At 39.4% G+C, this 22,716-nt stretch overlaps 2 protein-coding genes across 2 annotated transcripts; one reads left to right on the plus strand and one right to left on the minus strand.

The window, feature by feature from the left end:
* Nucleotides 1–6,319: 6,319 nt before the first annotated feature.
* Nucleotides 6,320–7,384, minus strand: LOC100462145 (olfactory receptor 52D1). The gene has a single exon (XM_024254783.2). It carries the CDS (start codon nt 7,360–7,362, stop codon nt 6,406–6,408), a length of 957 nt encoding a protein of 318 aa, XP_024110551.2. The 5' UTR covers nt 7,363–7,384; the 3' UTR covers nt 6,320–6,405.
* Nucleotides 7,385–20,868: 13,484 nt separating this feature from the next.
* Nucleotides 20,869–21,809, plus strand: LOC100435190 (olfactory receptor 51I2-like). Its single transcript, XM_009246715.3, is given in 2 exon segments — nt 20,869–21,562; nt 21,565–21,809. Coding segments are annotated over 2 exon segments (939 nt in total).
* Nucleotides 21,810–22,716: the final 907 nt, after the last annotated feature.

A 22,716-nucleotide genomic window follows, 5' to 3' on the forward strand; every position in this document is an offset into this window, starting at 1 on the left:
ATTCAGAAGAAGTAATACAAAGCCATGCAAGGCAGTACACAAGAATGTCATCAGAGTAGAAAGGCCTCCAAAACAGTAGAGCCCTATCTAGTTAGGCAATTAAACCATGAGCGGTGAAAGGGCGTCTCTGAGGGACATTTCACTGGAGTTTGGAATGATCCCATTTTTGTTGCCAATTCCATTTGTGTTTTAAATGAGGCAGTAAGTCCCTTTGTGGGGTCTTTAAAAATCATTACAAAAAGGCATGGAAATCACACTCAGAAATGCGTATGAGATAAAAATTTATTATCACAGTTTCTAGAGGGAACCAGAGGCATGCCATGCAAGGGTCCCTATGAGAAGAACTGCTAGGGAGCAGGCTCCATCAAGCAGGAGAGCCAAGAGAGAATGTGAACCCATGGGCAGGTACCTCATTGAGAGTCGACGTGGACTACACAAACAAGAAGCACGAGGGGGTTTTACTGGTACATTTGAATATCACTAGGTCACAATCAGGGAAGGCAAGAAGAGGAACTTGTGGCAGGAACCAGCCTTATCACACAGGTGTACCTGGTAACTTGGTGAGGGCTGGGTTGCTCAGAGGCTGTTCATGGAGAGGTTAAGGTATCAGGAACATATGAAGTTAAAAAAAATTGCAGTATACCACCCTGCTACACTATATTTTGGTTACAAATTTTATGGAGAATAACTTTTCTATCCCTTCACTTTCAGCCTATGCGTGTCCTTAAAGCTAAAGTGAGTCTTTTGCAGGTGGTATATAGTTGGATCTTGTTTTATCCATTCAGTCACTCTATATGTTTTGATTGGAGAATGTAATCTATTTAATTTAAAGTGATTATTGACAGGCAAGGACTTACTATCATTATTTAGTTGTTTTCTGACTGTTGTAGCTCCTGTTTCTTCCTCTCTTCTTGTTTTCCTTTTTGATTTGATGATTTCTCTTGTAGTGACATGCATTGATCTCTTTATTTTTGTCTTCCGTGTATCTACTACAGATTTTTAGTTTGTAATTACCATAAAGCTTGCATAAAACATCTTATAACAGTCTATTTTAAGCTGATCACTTAAGTTAAATTGCATACAAAAACTCTACATTTTACTTCTCCTCACCTGCACATTTTGTGTTACTAATGTCACAATTTATAACTTAATACACTGTGTATCCCTTAGCAAATTATCATATAGATAATTTTAAAATTTGTTTTTTAACTTTTATACTAAGATTAAAAGTGAGTTACACATTACCATTACACTATTATTCTGATGTTGACTTTATACTTACCTTTACCAGTGAGTTTTATGCTTTTATACATTTTCATGTTGCTAATTATAATCCTGTCATTTCAACTTGAAGAACTGTTTTCAGCATTTCTTTTATGGCTGGTCTAGTGGTGATGAACTCGTTTAGTGCATCCACTCTTTGAATATTTTTCTCCACTGGAGTGCTAGAACCTCATCTGGACTCCAGGGCTCCCACAAAGATATTCTTGTTTATGGGTAGTTGACAAAATTGGTGTTTCTCTACGGGGATAGCAGCTGGAAACTTCTACTTCATTATGTTGCTAATGTCCCTTCTGACAGAAGGTTTTTCTGGATACCATACTTTCTCCACCGGTATGTTTGGAGTTGTCCATATCACCTGCTGTTAAAAATGTCCCTGAACCTTTGGTCAGCCCTGACAGACCTATCTGTTCTCTGTTTCTCAATCCAGTTACCAACCTGACCAAAAGATGTACCAAAGATTTTTTTGTATTGAAACAATAATATTTAATAAACATCTGCTTTTTTTATATTCCTTAAATAGTTTATTGGCAAGTTGATTATTGTTACTTTATTTTATAACTCTAAAAGGAATATATGCAGAACATAAAATGTTCAAAAGATGTCAGCTCCTCCAGAAAGTTAAAGTATGGGTCTTGTGCTGAAGAACTCAGTGGGTAATGTGGACGGAGCTCCTGCCTTAAGAGAGACAAGTATGTAAATGGACTGGGAAAGGCCGTCATGTGATGCTTGGGAAGGAGACATTCAGGTACTGACAATAAAGTCCACAGAGGAAGAGACAAAGAAATGGTTCACCTCGAAGTCTATGAGGGGGAAAATAATCCGTGGAACCATGAGACATGCAAAAGTGGTTCTGAATAACTGTTACCCGGAATGTTATTTCCTACCACACATTAATGCATTTGCTAAAACAAAGCCAGAAACTTTAATTTGGATATCTGATTCCACTGAGGATGACCCAATGGGAATTTTCAGAGGAATTGGTTTTGCTAGCAATACTTGTATAGTAGAAGTTATGCTGAGTCTGGCTGGCTGCCAGCCAGCTATGAGGCTCAGTCTATGAAGTATCCCCTGGCTGGGAAGTTCTTTCAAACTCAGAAATTACAAAGTATCAAGTCTTAATATTGGTTGTATCCTAGATATACTGGTTAAAACGAATTACAATGTAAAAATATATATGAATATATGATAAACAAGGTAATTGCAGAGGGATCTAAATGTTCATGTCACTTATGTCTAACATCATCTTCTGGAGGTGTCATTCTAGATAGCCAAATCCTAATTTTTTAGTCATTGAAAATTCTAGAATCAGGAAAAAAGTTTAAGTATATGGCAGCAGTTAATGGTTTAAACCTAAGATAGTTTGATGCATCCACCACCATAAAAATAATTGCTGCAGAGATATGACTTTACCCTAGGGCTCCTCTGGCCTGGAGTGGTCAACACAGTTCTTTGGAGACTTACTATTTTCTGCTTTTACAGTTGAAATATGTTTTCTGCTAAGTGACAAGTTTCCTCGTCAGGTATATTAATACCTTAAATCTAATAGTTGTTAAGTTTAACAGACCTAGACTCAAACTGTTACTTTCTTATGATTTCTCATGTCTCAGCCCTGATTCTTGGAGTTGAGATAATACTTTATTTATCTGAGAGAAACTTTATAAGTTCTTGGGAAAAATGATGTCTTTTTAGAATGATATAGATAGATTTCTCAAACTTGAGAGGGGAACATGAAGACTTTTTAGAAAAAGACAGATCGATTTCTCAACCTTGATATGGGTAACATGATGATGTCTTTTTAGAATCACGTAGATCGATTTCTCAAGCTTGAGGTCTCAGAAGTGCAAGCTGCTTCAGACCCCAGTGAGATGGGGTGGACAATTGATTGAGATTGATCCATCACTATTTCAGTGGAGACTGACTTATAAAATTTGTAAGGGCTGCCCGTGTCTTCTCATCTGGGCCTGGCTTTTGAGGCCCCCTTGAAATGTAATCACCCCCAGCTTCCTCAAGCTCTTTCAGTAATCCTCTTTGCTGTCTCCTTCCTGCACCATTGTCTGGTACCTCCTCCTCTTCCAATCTGTTCCACCCCTCTGATTATTCTCCTCTGAGCTTCTCTGGTCCAAGACATGACTGTCCCTGACCTGTGACAGCTCCTTGTGCATGAATTTACCTCCACAGCTGAACTAGGAGTCTCCATGGCCACAGCTGACACTTACCTCTTGTCTTACCCGTGAACTTGTGATACTTTTTCTTGTAATTGCTTTTCTTTTTTTTAAATTAATTAATTTATTTTTATTGTTATTATACTTTAAGTTTTAGGGTACATGTGCACAATGTGCAGGTTAGTTACATATGTGTACATGTGCCATGCTGTACTCTTTGTCGTGATTCTTGTGGATGTGACTATATCTGAACAGCCTCAGTGTAATATAAATACACAAGAATCAAATTACTGAATACCTACTGTGTATCCAGACACTGTGCTAGACATACATTTTCTTTTTTTTTCTTTTTATTATTATTATTATTATTACTTTAGGCTCTATGGTACATGTGTGCAACGTGCAGGTAAGTTACATATGTATACATGTGCCATGCTGGTGTGCTGCACCCACCAACTCGTCATCTAGCATTAGGTATATCTCCCAGTGCTATCCCTCCCCCCTCCCCCCACCCCACAACAGTCCCCGAAGTGTGATGTTCCCCTTCCTGTGTCCATGTGTTCTCATTGTTCAATTCCCACCTATGAGTGAGAATATGCGGTGTTTGGTTTTTTGTTCTTGAGATAGTTTACTGAGAATGATGATTTCCAATTTCATACATGTCCCTACAAAGGACGTGAACTCATCATTTTTTATGGCTGCATGGTATTCCATGGTGTATATGTGCCACATTTTCTTAATCCAGTCTATCATTGTTGGACATTTGGGTTGCTTCCAAGTCTTTGCTATTGTGAATAATGCCACAATAAACATACGTGTGCATGTGTCTTTATAGCAGCATGATTTATAGTCCTTTGGGTATATACCCAGTAATGGGATGGCTGGGTCAAATGGAATTTCTAGTTCTAGATCCCTGAGGAATTGCCACACTGACTTCCACAAGGGTTGAACTAGTTTACAGTCCCACCAACTGTGTAAAAGTGTTCCTATTTCTCCACATCCTCTCCAGCACCTGTTGTTTCCTGACTTTTTAATGATTGCCATTCTAACTGGTGTGAGATGGTATCTCATTGTGGTTTTGATTTGCATTTCTCTGATGGCCAGTGATGGTGAGCATTTTTTCGTGTGTTTTTTGGCTGCATAAATGTCTTCTTTTGAGAAGTGTCTGTTCATGTCCTTCGCCCACTTTTTGATGGGGTTGTTTGTTTTTTTCTTGTAAATTTGTTGGAGTTCATTGTAGATTCTGGATATTAGCCCTTTGTCAGATGAGTAGGTTGTGAAAATTTTCTCCCATTTTGTAGGCTGCCTGTTCACTCTGATGGTAGTTTCCTTTGCTGTGCAGAAGCTCTTGAGTTTAATTAGATCCCATTTGTCAATTTTGGCTTTTGTTGCCATTGCTTTTGGTGTTTTAGACATGAAGTCCTTGCCCATGCCTATAGACATACATTTTCATTACCCAACACATTAGCGTAATGAAGACATTATTTATTCATTAAATCAACTAAGACTATGATACATACCAGTATAATCTCTAACACTTTTCCCATAATATTTTGAGTGTTTATTAATTATGTGCAAGGCACAGATGAAATGCCCAGTCTGATGAAGTATTAAAATGGTTGTCAATTCAAAAGCAAATAAATGAACACTGCAGATTAAGCCATGCAGCTATAAAACCTAGCATAGCTTTATAAATTTAAGAATTATTAGCTGAATACTACCAACTGCCAGCAGTCAGAATTGAATGCTTGCTTTGTTTCTGAGATTATAATAAAAACTTTACTAATGCTGAGGGCAGTAAAGTGGGATGCCCTAATTCATGCGGCTAGTGGATAAGGAAGTCCATGGTCATCTGGACACAGATCTCATAATCTTCCATTAATAAAATACTGGACAGTGTATGAGATATTGTCAATAAATGCCATAACCTTAGGCTATTAGTCTCCCTGAATGACAGGCTTTTAATTTATAATGCAAATAACAACAATCATCTCTTTGAACAGTTGGAAGGAGATGGCTGAACTTATTTATTTCAGAACTGAGATTACTAAAGCATTATTATTAAAAAAGGAACTTGGATTTCGGGCTGGCTCCCCTGAATTCCTAATAAGGGATAACCTTATGACTAAAAGGAAAGAGACCTCAAAATGGATGAGTGTGGGAGGAGTGAAAGAATATACAGTTGTATTAAGTACCCGTCATATCCCTAGCACTTTTAAAATATTTATAGAATTGTTATCACAATAACCCTGTGATGTGAGGTAATGTAAAAAAAGTTTTATGTAAGTTAAATATCTTTACTAGTAATGTTTAGAGAGGTTACATAACTTTCTCATTTTATATTCATTTATTGAGTACTTTACATGTTAGTCACTGTCTTAATTTTTCTAACTTATTTATTTCTCACTACAACATTCAAAGTTAGATGTTATTTTTATCCCCATTTAACAGTTGGCCAAACTGAGGCACAGAAACATTTCAAACATGCTCAAGGTCACAAGTAGAGGAGCCAGGATTCAAACGCAGGCACTCTGACTTTATACTTTGTGCTTTTAACCAATACATCAATACTCAAAGTGGTGGAATTCAGACTCAAATTCACTCCAAACCTTCTCTTTCTTTTTCACTTGGACTCACAGGAGAATATTCCTACCCTTAAATCCAGATGCCTCTGAAGATCAAGAATTGACTTTCTCCTTAGTAGGTGACAGACACTTTTAAGACAAGTGTGAGAATATTATCACCTTTCTGGGGTATTCAGAGTTCCCCAAGGAGCCTCAGGAAAATAGTAATTTCAATGTGATAATTGATAGCTCCGATTCATCTGGCTATTCCTCTTCCTTCCAGAGCTTCCTGCCATGTCAAACCATTCCTTTCACATCATCAGTGTGTGTCCGTGTAAATGTATCTAGACAGCTATCCTACACGTTTTTTTAAATCTCCAGCTTCTGCTCAGAATTCATATTGAAGTCTTCCCCAGGTGAAGCAGTTTTAGAAGTCGACTCCGAATCTCCTTGGTTCTAGCTCCATAGATAATAGGATTGAGTACAGGAGGCACCAGCACATAGAGATTAGCCAGAAAGATGTGCACATGCTTGGGGACTTGGTGGTGACCAAAGCGGTGGGTGAGGAAGGAGAAGAAGGCAGGGATGTAGAAAACCAGGATGATGCCAATGTGGGAGCCACAGGTACTCAGAGCTTTGTGCTGGGCATCACGAGATGGAAGATGAAAGACTGCATGGAGGATAAAGCCATAGGAAATAGCAATGAGAATGAAATCCAGTCCCATGGCCAGCAGAGCCACAGTTAGCCCATAGACAATATTGACAGTGATGTTGGCACAGGCCAGTCGGGCAATGCCCATATGCTCACAGTATGTGTGTGTCATGACACGGTGACCACAGTAGGGGAGTCGCCTCAGCAAGAAGATGAAGGGGGAGACAATGGCCACACTACGGAATAGCCCAACAAAGCCAGTTCTGCCTATGACAGCATGATTGAGAATGGTTGTGTACCTTAATGGGTTACAGATAGCTACATATCTATCAAAGGCCATGGCAAGTAGAATTGAGGACTCCAGAGCATAGATAGAATGGACACAAAACATCTGGGCCAGGCATCCACCAAAGGAAATCTCACCAGCATGGAGCCACAGAATGCCCAGCATCTTGGGCACAGTGGTAGAACTGAGAGCCAGGTCTGTGAGTGAGAGAAGGCAGAGGAAGAGGTACATAGGTACATGAAGAGCATTGTCCATGGCAATGACCAGGATGAGGGCAGCATTTCCAACCAGTGCTACAAGATACATGGCACAGAAAGGGATGGCAATCCAGAAGTGGGCAACCTCCAGCCCTGGGATCCCTGTTAAGAAGAAGGTGTCTGGAAGATGGTTATCACTGAGGTTGGAATCTGACATTCTTCCTGGCAAATGAAGGGCTCTTTCTGAGTAGTATTGTTATGCTTGCCCTGTAACATCAGATATTTGGTTGATTTATGTAAAACAAAGATCTTTCTGTGAAATAATCTTTTTTAGACTCAAAAAATTTTTCACTTGTACAAACATCTGAAATGACTACCACATATAATTCATTTTAAAACCTTCTGCTAATTTCTATATTGAACAATGATGTTTTGAGTTCTATATCCAAGGCACCAAGCTAAGTATTTATTAGTCTTCTCAAATTGACCCTTCCACACTTGTCTGCCTCCATATCCTGCACATCATTTATTGATCTCTAGTCCATCCACATCATGGGATATTTCTTACCTCTCATTCATGCCTTTTCTCTTACCTAGGGAGTCTCATTCCTTTATTTTCCTCCTCGCTATTAAGTTTTAATACAAGTTTCCCTGCTTCCCAGAGGCCTTCCCTTTATAAACTGGTCTTGGTAATCTCTAATTTTGTATTTTTCCTACTTCCACTATCTTACAAAATTCTGCTGGGTTAGAACTATGTCTTTATGCAACTGTAACCTCTACGCTGCCCATGACTGTATTTGTACCTAGACATTCTGACAACTTCAATAAAGACTAAATTCTGATCATTCTTAGTAACAGGGCATTGATGTTTTAAATTAATGATATAATGATGCATTAACTTTTTTTCTGCGTTTGTTATGTGCTAAATATACACCAAATCACTTTTGTATATATATATATCTCATCTGAAGTGCCTATGAAGAGGCTAGGCAACCTGAATATGCTTTCATATCATGATTGAATATATACAGCAATTTGAGCATTCACATGGGTATACCAGAAGGAAGTGTGAGATAAATCAGATATGCTTGTTGAGGATACTGCACTCAACTATGGCAAAGCCAGAGTATAGTCCTCCAATCCACCAGTATAATGGCTGGATGTAAGGTCAGATCAGAATGGCAAGTGCTATTAGAGACAGATATAAAAAGTGAGGTATTCTAGATTTGCCACCCATAAAGGGACTGGAAGTGGATTCTGTTCTTGCTGTAGAAGGATAGCTAGTATTATACACATTGTCTCAGTAACATGTATCCCTAAAAGAATTCTGAGTAGAAATGCCAGGAAATCTGAATTTTAGCCCTGATTCTGTAACATTATTGATTTGTGACTTTGAACAAATCTCCTACTTATCTGGGCAGTCTCAATTTAGAAAGGGCAATGAATGTAGTCATTCTCTGATTTTCTGTCTGCTCACTATGTGGCATTGAAAAAAATTCCAAAGCCTTTTTGTGCCTTAGTTTTTATCTTTAAATTGGGAATGACACCATCTGACCTAACTTCACAAAATTTTATGGTTGACTAAAGATGACTATTCATGGAATTAAACATTTGTATACCCAGAATAATTCCCCTATTTTTTCCTAAAAAAATAAGATTTATATTTTAACAACATATACTCTGGATAAAAGAGAGTACAGTTATCATTCACATCCCTAACCAATGAAAAGACTGATCCCAGAGAAGTGAACTGATATAATTTAGATCACGAGGCATTTTATTTGCAGAACTATGATTAGGTCTCATGTCTCTTGATTCAGAGTTTGGTGTTTTTGCCTCACCCTACTGTCCATTAGTAAGTCCAATACTTGAATTCCTATCTCTTTCAAACGAGGCTAATATCTTTTTTGTCTAATATCAATTCCTAGTGCTGAAGTATCTTTACTCATTATCTGAGCTCCAAAGAGGTGGAATTAGGAAGTCCCCTTTATTTGCATTGAGATTTTTTTTTTTGTAAGAACAGGAGGCATCTTATTGATTCCTACCATAACAGAGCACCTAGGACTGTAATACAAAGAAACACATACATATTTTACTGCAGTAAAGATAACTGATGACTGATGGTGTTTAGGAAGTTATGAGACAAAAGATACAGAGCAAACAAAAAGTCATGGGCATCAGCCAATGTAGGGCTGTGCTAGAGGTTCCTATCTAGCCCAGACGCTCAGCTCATCTGCCTTCCGACTCTCTGCTTTGGTTTAAAATGCAGAGGAGAGATGGGAAACAATGATGAATGCAGGGGCGGGGATGCCCATTGTGTGCTCTGTAGACATCTTAGGCAAACTTAGAAGCTAAAGAGCTGCTTGTGGCTGCTCCATCTCAGAAGTGAGTCAAGAAGTTTCCAGAGAAGCTCTCCCAAAGTAGAGTCTTATCATTTTCGTGTCACATGCCTCCACATTTCTTCCCTCTCCTCCTCCTCAGGTCTCCAGTAACCCAACAGTATTTAGTGGGCACATACCATGGACCAGTCACTGTGTGGAACTGGGGTAACAGCAATAAACAATCAGACAAAAATCCCTGCCATGAAAGAGCTTAGATTTTAGCAAAGGCAGATAAATAGAAAACAAAATGCAGAAGTAAAATATATGTTAGATAATGATAAGGACTTTGAAAAAATAAAATAAAGAGGTAGTGGGAGTGGGGTAAATTCTAATTAGGGCATTGTATTAGTTTGCTAGGGCTGCCACCACAAAGCACCACAGACTGAGAGGCTTAAACAACAGAAACGTATTCTTTCACAGTTCTGGAGGCTAGAAGTCTGATATCACGATGTTGGCAGGTTTGGTTCTTTCTGAGTCCTTTCTCCTTGCCTTGTAGATGGCCCCGCCTTGTGTCTTCGCTTGGTCTTCCCTCTCTGCCTGTGCCCTCATCTCCCCTTGTTAAAAGGTCAACAGCCATATTGGATTAGGGCACATCCTAGTGACCACATTTTTTAAAAAAACTTTATCATCTCTTTAAAGATCTTATCTTTTTTTAAAAAACTTTATCATCTCTTTAAAGATCTTATCTTTAAATATAGTCACACTCTGAGATGCTGAGGGTTAATTAAGACCTTGACATATGAATTTTGGGGTGTGGAGACCAACACAATTCAGCCTATAACAGACATACACGGAAATCTTTGCTGGGAAGGTAGTATTTGAGCAAAGCCTTGAGTCAAAAGAGCTAGCCATGCAGATATCAGAAGGAAGAACATTTCAGACAGAGGGACAGCAAGTACAAAGGCTGTGAGACACAGGCCTGCTTCATGGGTTTGGAAGCAGCAAAGAGGCTATTGTGCTGGAGGACTAGAAGTGGGAGTGCAAGGAGCATAGGCAAGATAGGCTAGATCCTTAGGCCACAGAAGGGACTTTGGCTTTCACTGTGAGTTGGAGGGGCATCCTTAAGGGAGAAATCACATTGCTGGTGATCTGTAAGTTCAGGCTCAGATTCATTGCTCAGCCCAAACAGAGTCAATCAGGTGCTTATGAGGATGGCACCAGGGACGCAAGGCTGAAGAGCTGGAGAAACAATTAACACATTTTTATGGGAAAGATACATCTATTTCTAGAGCTCTCACTATTATAACCTCTAAACGTTGCCTCAATTCTTGATATTATTACTGTGAACCTTCTTTTTGATGCACTTAGAGGAAGGTTATTTTTATGTCATGTGCTTTGGTCAAATTTTTTAGGCTTTGTGTACTGTGCATTCTTTTATCCTTTTTCTTTTGCTGGGCTAAGAGTGAAGGGGAGAACAGCAGAGATCTACCTTCCATCACCTTTGGTGGGGGGGCTATGATGGAAAATCTGCTTCTGACTTCTTTTTTTGAAATCATAGTTAGGGTACCATATTCTTTGCAGGTTATGTAGATGATGTACTTTTCATTGCCAGAGAAAGAGTAGCCAATCTGTATAATGCCAGTTTGTCAAATCTGAAAATGCTAAAATCAACCAAAACCTATAGGCTATGAAGAATATTGATACTGTATAACATGTATTGGAGCATAAAAACTTTTTTAAAAGGCAGGTTTATTCTCACATTGCCCATAATAATATTTTGAAATAATACATATGTAATGTTTGTTTATTTAGTCAGAGGCAAGGTGGTACCGTGGTAATACCATCGGGTTGTTTGTTCAAAGACAAGGGCCAAGGCCCAGGATTGCTACTTCCTGGCTTTGTGTCCTTGGGCAGGTCATTTAACCTCTCCCACCGGTAAACTGAAGAAAACAAGTCCTCCTCTACTTCTGACAGAAGTATTGGGAAGATCAAGTAAACACATGTCTTTGTGAGGTACTATATAAAATTAGATATTATCATAATGCATTGCATTGATATTTTTTAGTCATGACACTAGATGGTTTTGGGCTCAGCATTGGCACTGACCTGTGATAATAGGGGAAAAAAGCTTGGATGATAGAGTTTAGAGAGCTGGAGTCACTACCATCTTCTTTTCTCCTTTCTTTCTGGCCTATTCTTGCCCTCTAAGGAAGCTTTAAAATAACTGTTGTAAGATTACTGCTACTCTTTGATTATCTAAGGATGTGTGGACCAGAAAGATTGAGGCAGGAGCAGGTCCCATTTATTTCCCTTTAGAAAACAGTGGGAAAATGATATTGAACTTGAGTATCATTTAGGTTCACAATACAGGCACCCTTCCTAACTTGTTGCAGGATCCTGTGTCTGGGTCCCCATCTTAAACCTAGATGACAGTAACTTAGCTGTGAGTTCATTGACTGAACATATTGTTGAGGAATCTGATTTTAAGAACTTACCTGCGTAAGAGACATGCGTTTGCAGGTGGAGCATGCAGAAGTTGGACCTCGGTGTAAAGGTGTGTGTATGAGGGTGAAACTGTGTGGGAGAGAGAGTGTGGTGGTGCAGTGGCTTTGGCAGGAGGTGTGTATCTGGATGCAAAGTTTTGTTTAGGGAAGTGAAGGCTGTGTTTCTCTGCAGGTTCAAGGGAGTGTGGTATGAGAGAGTGGAGGGTCTGAATGTGTAATTCGTGTTGAAATGTCTTGTCCTTTCTCAGTTTTCTGGGCTAATTAAATGTCTTCAGTTCAGCTCTGTATTTCTGCCTCCTCTAGTCAAGGGGATTGGTAAACGGGGTTATTTATTGACTTTCTGTGATGTGCAGGTGCGAAAACCCAGGTGGCATCCCCTAAGGATTTGATCTGTGGTCCATCTATTGAGGGAAAGAGAAGAAGCAGTTGATAATTGAGAAAAAAATGAGCAAGGGAAATTTTCCAGTGAGTTTTCAAGGAAATTTGAAATTAAACACCTAGCCTGTCTTTTCCTCTATTCTGATCTCTTTTTCACTTCTTTCTTTGTCTTCCTTTTCTCTTCTTTTTACTTCTATGAGTCTCTTTACATTTCCAGTCATTGCGTGTCCACCACAATTCTGTGCTCATGGGATGTTGGGAAAGATTTATCTGAGTGGTGCAGCAAATAATGGTGGTGGACACATATGTACACACTTATACCATCGCACTTCACTCACAAATTCGTGCTCCAAGAGAAAAAGAAGAATTTTGTGACGATGATAGCAGAGTACTAAGCAAAGCTTAGGACCCTTCTGAGCATGGCCTACTGCAACTGCCCTGGTATGTACCACTGAAGGCAGTCCTTTTAGAGAATGACATCAGTGCTCCAGCCAGATCCCCTCATATCCTATGATGTTACCTATTCATCAAGTCGTTGCACCAAGGGTCACATCCAGAAAAGTTTCCTCTCAGGATTAATTACTTCTCTTTCTTGACTTAAGAGTACTGTACTCTCTTCTCTTCTCAAATTAATTAAAAACAAGTGGACTTCAAAATTTTTATGTGGAAATTCCCTAAAGAATTTTCAAAACACTACATGCTGCTTTAAAAATTTTAGGTTGGAATATAAAAATTATGGTTAAATGTTTAAATGTAGAACAGGATGTAATTTCCAGTATATTGTAAATATTGACATTTTAAAATGAAACTCTCATATCTATTTTAAATGTTTCCTATAAAAACTTTATACTCTAGCAATTTCTAACTTGCTGTTGTTCATTAAAAATACATGAACAAGTTTTTAACTGTCAGAAATTTAATATTATTGCTTTATCTCATAGTTGGTTCATTACTCCAGATATTTTTTTTCCTTAAATATATCATTATAGTCACTCTCTCTTACTTATAAATAATATGTATATAAATTGGGATTAGTATTATTTCCTATAACAATAGGCTCAAAATGTTAAAATGTTTTGTTATTGAAATTATTATAAGGATTCACTAATGAAAGCCATATGAAAAATCTTTACATTTTATAAATTATTAAACATAGGCCTAAGGTTTTTGGAAATACATATCTTAATGACATTGATAGAATTTTCTGTTTTCTCCCAAATTACTTAATGTATCCATAAGACAATATTGATGGAACGAGACAGGTTTTACAGTCATTCTTAATTTTATCTATAAAAATTTAAACTCTGAGAACACTTATTTACATAAGTAACTTAGTTGAGAATGGGAAACTTTCATTTATGCAATGTAGGAATTATAGCATAATTGAGAGTAACTGCTGTAATCAGCAACAGTCTTAAGAAAGGATGGTTCTGGTCATATGAAATGCAGAGAAGGATACTTGCACAGCTGGGACCCAGACCTTTGGTGAGAGGTCTCAGCCAGGTGGTGTTGGTATATGTCAGGGACATGATGAAGTTGGTTAAAAGTAGGGGAGAAATAGAAAATTTAAACTGGAACCAACTGCTAACATCAGATCAGTGGCTGTTACTGAGGACAAAACAGGTACTTGCATGACACTGACAAATAAAACGTGAACAGGAAAAGCAAATCTCTTTTTTTTAAAAAATTGAGATTTTATTGGTTGAGGATCAGTACAGACATTTCAATTTGTACACAGTTCTTAACATACATACCGAAAATCTAAAAAGCCATGTATTGCAATTCTTTTTTAAGTTGTTCCAGTGACTTTCCAGCTTAAAATTTGGAGGCAAATTGTCCTTAAGAGGCTATCAAGTACCGGTATCTTCACATGTTGATAAGCTGTTACATACATCCCACCAATTCACAACTGAATAGCATGTACACTACATATTCAAATTTTTAATCTTTCAAAGCACAGTAACCAGGTGATTAGGAAAACAAGACTACCACAACCAAAGCTGTTACAGAGTACACACAATTCTGACAGTGAGAGCCATGATCAAGGAGTGGTTTTCTTTAGGAAACAATTCTATTAAAAAATAACATGGGGATAGAAGTAATTTAAAATGTTCAAGACATTAAATGCAGGACTGACTCCATATTGTCATTTAATATGCATTGTATTGTAGGATATAAAAACTAATCCCCATCTATGGAGTGTTAAGCTGACACCAAAGACAGTCAAAGCCTCCCATAATTCAATAACCCACACTATTTTCTGGTTGTACCAAAAAATAAACAACCAGCAAATGATTTCACCTCTTAAATAAAGCATTTACAGTTAAAAGATGGGATGAGGTGGGATTCCCTCCTTAAAAATGTTTCTAGAGCTACTAAAAAACTTGCATTTACAAAATAGTTGATAAAAATATTCCTCTGGATTGTACAAGAAGAGAGACAGGGACCACTGATAAGACATGGTGTGTGGTATTAATTAGACTTGGCTTCTTTCTCTCCTGTTTCATCAGAGGTTGGACTCTCCTCAGTTTTCACTTCCCTGTTTTCTGCAGGTAAATGTTCTTTAGTTTCTTGGTTAGCCACTATAGCCTGTTTTTCCTTTGCTTCCCTTTTCCCTGAATATGCTGAAGAATGTTTTCCAACTTGGTTCCATTCTCCCCGTCACTTTCAGGTATACTAATCAAACGTAGGTTTGGTCTTTTCACATAGTCCCATATTTCTTGGAGGCTTTGCTTATTACTTTTCATTCTTTTTTCTCTAATCTTGTCTTCACCACTTTATTTCATTAAGTTGCTCTTCAATCTCTGATATCTTTTCTTCTGCTTGATTGATTTGACTGTTGATACTTGTGTATGCTTCACAAAGTTCTCGTGCTGTGTTTTTCAGTTCCATCAGGTCATTTATTTTCTTCTCTAAACTGGTTATTCTAGTTAGCAATTCCTCTAACGTTTTTTCAAGGTTCTTAGCTTCCTTACATTGGGTTAGAACATGCTCCTTTGGCTCGGAGGAGTTTATTACCCACTTTCTGAAGCCTACTTCTGTCAATTTGTCAAAACTCATTCTCCGTCCAGTTTTGTTCCCTTGCTGGCAAGAAGTTGTGATCCTTTGGAGGAGAAGAGGCATTCTGGTTTTTGGAATTTTTAGCCTTTTTGTGCTGGTTTTTCCTCATCTTCATGGATTTATCTACCTTTGGTCTTCGATGTTGGTGACCTTCAAATGGGGTTACTGAATGGACGTCCTTTTTGTTGATGTTGGTGCTATTCCTTTCTGTTAGTTTTCCTTCTAACTGGCTCGTCTGCTGTAGGTCTGCTGGAGTTTGCTAGAGGTCCACTCCAGACCCTGTTTGCCTGGGTATCACCAGTGGAGGCTGCAGAACAGCAAAGATTGCTGCCTGTTCCTTCCTCTGGAAGCTTCGTCCCAGAGGGGTACCCTCCGGATGCCAGCCGGAGCTCTTCTGTATGTATGAGGTGTCTGTTGATCCCTGCTGGAGGTGTCTCCCAGTCAGGAGGCCTGGAGGTCAGGGACCCACTTGAGGAGGCAGCCTATCCCTTAGCAGAGCTCGAATGCTGTGCTGGGAGATTCGCTGCTCTCTTCAGAGCCGGTAGGCAGGGACGTTTAAGTCTGCTAAAGCTGTGCCCACAGGCGCCCCTTCCCCCAGGTGCTCTGTCCCAGGGAGATGGGGGTTTTATCTATAAGCCCCTAATTGGGGCTGCTGCCTTTCTTTCAGAGATGCCCTGCCCAGAGAGGAGGAATCTAGAGAGACAGTCTGGCTACAGCAGCTTTGCAGAGCTGCAGTGGGCTCCACCCAGTTCCAACTTCCCTGCAGCTTTGTTTACACTGTGAGAGGAAAAGCCCTACTCAAGCCTCAGTAATGGCAGACACCCTTCCCCCAACCAAGCTTGAGCATCCCAGGTCAACTTCAGACTGCTGTGCTGGCAGCAAGAATTTCAAGCCAGTGGATCTTAGCTTACTGGAGTCCATGGGGCTGGGATCCACTGAGCTAGACCACTTGGCTCCCTGGCTTCAGCCCCCTTTCCAGGGGAGTGAATGGTTCTGTCTCACTGGTCTTCCAGGAGCCACGGGTGTATGAAAAAAACCTCCTGCAGCTAGCTCAGTGTCTGTCCAAACAGCCACCCAGTTTTGTGCTTGAAACCCAGGTGGCCAAGGCACCCGAGGGAATCTCAGGGTCTGTGGTTGTGAAGACAGTGGGAAAAGCATAGTATGTGGGCTGGAGTGCACTGTTCCTCAGGGCACGGTCCCTCATGGCTTCCCTTGGCTAGGGGATGGAGTTCCCCGATCCCTTGTGCTTCCTAGGTGAGGCGATGCCCCACCCTGCTTTGGCTCGCCGTCTGTGGGCTGTACCCACTGTCTAACCGGTGCGAACAAGATGAGCCAGGTACCTCAGTTGGAAATGCAGAAATCACCTGCCTTCTGCATTGGTCTCACTGGGAGCTGCAGACTGCAGCTGTTCCTATTTGGCCATCTTGCCAGCCACTTGATTCCGCTTTTGCGGAACCAGGTTTAGCAGACAACCACATTGATCTCCTCTTGGGCTCTTCCTTGGGGCCACCTTTGGTGGAGCTGACCTTCCTTTTGGGCATCCTGGCAGCCGGGAGGGGGAGTGTTGGGTGCCTGTGGCCCAGGTGCACCGGGAACCTTCATGAAGCTGGGCTGCTTGGTTGCTGCCATTCCTCCCGCCGCTGAGACCTACATCATGGGTGCTGCTGCTGAGTGATGCCATTCCTCCTGCAGCTGAAACCCACATCACGGGTGGTGGGAGAACTGGCAGGAAAAGCAAATCTCTTATCCTTCATTCAGCTTTCCAGTCTCCCTCACTGCCTCCTACTGGCAGAGCCCAACAGGCCAACAGCCCAACTGGTAGAGAAAAAATGCAGTCTCGGCTGGGCATGGTGGCTCATGCCTGTAATCCCAGCACTTTGGGAGGCCGAGGCAGGCAGATCACAAGGTCAGGAGATTGAGACCAGCCAAACCAACATGGTGAAACCCCGTCTCTACCAAAAATACAAAAAATTAGCTGGGCGTGGTGGCGGGCGCCTGTAGTCCCAGCTACTCAGGAGGCTGAGGCAGGAGAATGGCGTGAACCCAGGAGGCGGAGCTTGCAGTGAGCCGAGATCATGCCACTGCACTCCAGCCTGGGTGACAGAGCGAGCCTCTGTCTCAAAAAAAACAAACAAAAAAAACCAAAAAAAAACAGTCCCAGCCTAAGCATCATAAAAGCAGCGCATAGAAGGGTGGTTTTAGAACAGAGAGGCAATAGCATAAAATTCAGCATGTAATCCTTTGGAACATGTATACAAGCCTGCACTATAACTTGTATCACATTATAGGATTGAGTAAATATGAATTATGTATAAAAATCAGAAACCAATTCATTTTGTTAGACCTCACAATGAATTGTTTCTTTATTAATGTAAGAGAAAATTATATATTGCTAAGAAAATAGAAAACATTTTTATAAGGTTAAATAATATTAAAATTGACTACAATTTGAAAATATTTTATGAAAAAACTTGATAGAAATAACTTTTAGTTGACTAATTCATAGCTTTTGTAATGTTTATCCTCTCTAAAAAGCATACACACATGCATATGACATAAATTTTTTGTTTGTAAGAGTCATCTTGTAAATTTTGAAAAATATGATAGTCTTTTGAAACATTTCAACTATATTTATAATTACTAAATATAATCTTTCAACTGTTTGGAGGTATGTTTCTTTCTAGTAACAACCTATCCTAATGATAAATATTAAATTACAACTTCAAGAAAAGCACAAAATCTCCTTAAGCTGATAGGCAACTTCAGCAAAGTCTTAGGATACAAAATCAATGTGCAAAAATCACAAGCATTCTCATACACCAATAGCAGACAGAGAGCCAAATCATGAGTGAACTCCCATTCACAATTGCTTCAAAGAGAATAAAATACCTAGGAATCCAACTTACAAGGGATGTGAAGGACCTTTTCAAGGAGAACTATAAACCACTGCTCAATGAAATAAAAGAGGATACAAACAAATGGAAGAACATTCCATGCTCATGGGTAGGAAGAATCAATATCATGAAAATGGCCATGCTACCCAAGATAATTTATAGATTCAATGCCATCCTCATCAAGCTACCAATGACTTTCTTCACAGAATTGGAAAAAACTACTTTAAAGTTCATATGGAACCAAACAAGAGCCCGCATGGCCAAGTCAGTCCTAAGCCAAAAGAACAAAGCTGGAGGCATCACGCTACCTGACTTCAAACTATACTACAAGGCTACAGTAACCAAAACAGCATGGTACTGGTACCAAAACAGAGATATAGATCAATGGAACAGAACAGAGCCCTCAGAAATAATGCCACATATCTACCACCATCTGATCTTTGACAAACCTGACAAAAATAAGAAATGGGGAAAGGATTCCCTATTTAATAAATGGTGCTGGGAAAACTGGCTAGCCATATGTAGAAAGCTGAAACTGGATCCCTTCTTACACCTTATACAAAAATTAATTCAAGATGGATTAAAGACTTATATGTCAGACCTAAAACCATAAAAACCCTAGAAGAAAACCTAGGCAATACCATTCAGGACATAGGCATGAGCAAGGACTTCATGTCTAAAACACCAAAAGTAATGGCAACAGAAGCCAAAATTGGCAAATGGGATCTAATGAAACTAAAGAGCTTCTGCACAGCAAAAGAAACTACCGTCAGAGTGAACAAGCAACCTACAGAATGGGAGAACATTTTTGCAATCTACTCATCTGACAAAGGGCTAATATCCAGAATCTACAATGAACTCCAACAAATTTACAAGAAAAAAACAACCCCATCAAAAAGTGGGTGAAGGATATAAACAGACACTTCTCAAAAGACATTTATGCAGCCAAAAGACACATGAAAAAATGTTCATCACTGGCCATCAGAGAAATGCAAATCAAAACCACAGTGAGATACCATCTCACACCAGTTAGAATGGCAATCATTAAAAAGTCACGAAACAGGTGCTGGAGAGAATGTGTAGAAATAGGAACACTTTTACACTGTTGGTGGGACTGTAAACTAGTTCCACCATTGTGGAAGTCAGTGTGGCGATTCCTCAGGGATCTAGAACTAGATATACCATTTGACCCAGCCATCCCATTACTGGGTATATACCCAAAGGATTATAAAACATACTGCTATAAAGACACATGCACACGTATGTTTATTGTGGCACTATTCACAATAGCAAAGACTTGGAAGCAACCCAAATGTCCAACAATGATAGACTGAATTAAGAAAATGTGGCACATATACACCATGGAATACTATGCAGCCATAAAAAATGATGAGTTCATGTCCTTTGTAGGGACATGGATGAAGGTGGAAACCATCATTCTCAGCAAACTATCACAAGAACAAAAAACCAAACACTGCATGTTCTTACTCATAGATGGGAATTGAACAGTGAGAACACATGGACACAGGAAGGGGAACATCACACACTGGGGCCTGTTGTGGGGTAGGGGGAGTGGGGAGGGATAGCATTAGGAGATATACCTAATGTTAAGTGACGAGTTACTGGGTGCAGCACACCAACATGGCACATGTATACATAGGTAACTAACCTGCACATTGTGCCCAGGTACCGTAAACTTTAATTAAAAAAAAAATCAAAGTGAAGTTTAGATTTAAAATCTCAATCCTAGGCATAATGATGATATTGTTCAAAGAGATAGCGAACACAGATGAAAAGCAATTCTGTGGTGTAGAGAAATGATTATTAATCCCATGGCATTTAGGAGCTGGAAACTATTTGGTTATAAAATAAATTATTAAAAACTTACTTTAAGCAAATTAAATTATTCAGAGAGCAAAGTGATGGCTCGAGCTAAATGGATAAAAGAATGAAAAAGTGGATGGTAATATAAAAGTCTAATGCACCTTGACGAATGTCTGGAAGATTATCTCCATGAATGAACATCTCCCTGTCCATTTATCTTTTACCCAGATGAATGGATAAGATAATTTAACTGAGAGACTGTATAGGAGCAGGGAAACTGAGAGTAGTGGAAGTTCAGTTACATGAAAGAATGAAAAGAGGAAATTATTATGGTTCATGAATAAGTGGTTTCCTCAGGAACAGAGCATAATTGTTGAGAAAGTAGTAATTAGAAAGAAGTTTTGTCTTAGGTCTTTAACAAATTGATACCCATATATTGATGAAGAAAAGAGTTCAAAGCTTTAAATGTGAGAAAGAGCACAATAGATGCAGGTATAAAGGAGGGCAAAGGGACCTGTTTTGACAGCCAGATAAGCTGAGACAACTCAGGCCATTTGTGAAATCTTGGTAAGATGGAGAGGCAAGGATAAATAATCTGGTGAACTAAATGTATTAATGCAATAAAGTATGGGACTGGATAGTATGTGGGAGTCTTAAAATGTTAGGCAGAGACCATGGATAAAACTGTATATTTGTCGTCTTTACAGGATAGTGGCCTTAGAATCTAAGCAGGAGTTCCAGCATGAGAGGTAATTCCCACAACAGCTCAGGGTTGTCTCCTTTCATCTTGACAGGACTGCTGGGGCTGGAGACCTCTCAACACTGGACTTTTTTGCTCCTTGGTGCTCTCTACATTGTCTCCATTGTGGGCAATGCCCTTATCCCTTTCATTATCACGAAGGGACAGAGCTTGCACCAGCCTATGTACTACTTTCTATCCTTGCTCTCAGTTAATGATCTAGGTGTGTCTTTCTCCACACTGCCCACAGTTCTGGCCACATTTTGCTTCTACTTGAGGGAGATCAGTTTTTATTATTGTATGGCCCAAATGTTCATTATCCATCTCTTTTCTTTTGTGGAGTCTGGTATCCTGCTGGCTATGAGCTTTGACCACTATGTGGCCATCCGTAACCCGCTGCGCTATGCCACAGTGCTCACTGGTGCCTGCGTGGTGCATATAGGCATGTCCGTTATCATCAGTTTCTGCATGGTTTTTCCACTGCCTTTCCTTCTGAAGAGATTACCCTTCTGCAAGGCCAATGTACTCTCCCATGCCTACTGCCTGCATCCAGATCTGATCCGCCTGCCCTGTGGCGACATCACCATCAATTATATCTATGGTCTATTCACTGTCATCTCTTCCTTTGGCCTGGATTCTGCCCTTATCCTACTCTCCTATGTGCTCATACTCCGCTCTGTACTTGCCATCGCCTCCCGGGGGAGTGATTAAAGACTCTTAACACCTGTGTGTTACACATGTGTGCTGTGCTCATCTTTTATGTGCCCATGGTGTCTGTGTCCATGGCTGCTCAGTATGGGAGGCATGCCCCACGGTATGTACACGCACTCTTGTCCCTTATCTATCTTTTTGTGCCTCCAATGCTCAACCCTGTCATCTATTCCATTAAAACCAAACAGATTCATCGGAGGCTTTGCAAAATACTACTGGCAACCAGGATTTGAGCAGGAGACTTGTTGAAAAGAAGAGATTCAGAGGATGTTTATCCTTATTTCGCAAATTTAAGTTTTCAAACCTGCTTCAAGAGGGCATTTAAAATATCCTTTAGGGCACTGACCTTCCGTTAGGATTCCTGCCATCAGTTGTTGGATCCTGGCAATAGTCAAGTCTCAAGCTAACAGGTTTTGCCAAGTAAACTGGGCTATAATTTTTTTAAAAAGTATTTGCTCAATTTCCTTCTTTTTAAATCCAAGAATATGCATTCTCATACTTAATTCTTCATCTTGTCACAATATGTTGCTATTATCTTTTGTTTAATGTGAATCATCAGAAAGGAAATTACTGATTACCGTGGATACACTGTCATGATGGGGGAAGGGATTCTTTTGCGAAGTATTATGGCAAACAGATAACAGATATTAGTTAAAATCACAAACATACTCACACACACACCCCCCGCAACCCAATAGCTATGCATGCCACTATTTATTTCATATAGCATGCACCATCCACTTAGTGTTTAAAAATGATATAAGTGTAATTGCATGTAAATTATATTAAATTATTTAAAATTAAGTAATATTAAAAGTTGGTGAAGTTTGTAGGATAATTTATATTGTATGTCTGTGTGTATAGTAACAAAGAATTAAGAAAATAATAAAGTAGGAAGACTATGTGGTCAAACATGAAATACATATATATATGTAGAGAGAGATATACATGTATATGTATGCGTGTATACATATATATACATGTAGGATTAAATAATTACTATTTTTAAAATTCTTTAATACAACTCATCACATTAATGACTTTAATAAAAACTATGTTGGCAATAGGCTTCAGAAAAGGTGAAACGAAACAAAAATGTGTCTTATGTAAAAATAAAGCAATTTTTTGGTGTATTTTCTT

The sequence above is a fragment of the Pongo abelii genome, chromosome 9 (assembly GCF_028885655.2).
Source record: "Pongo abelii isolate AG06213 chromosome 9, NHGRI_mPonAbe1-v2.0_pri, whole genome shotgun sequence".
NCBI classification, from domain to species: Eukaryota; Metazoa; Chordata; class Mammalia; order Primates; family Hominidae; genus Pongo; species Pongo abelii.

Excerpts from the sequence above, each read along its gene's own strand:
- LOC100462145 (XM_024254783.2), bottom strand. The coding sequence starts at position 7,362 with ATGTCAGATTCCAACCTCAGTGATAACCATCTTCCAGACACCTTCTTC.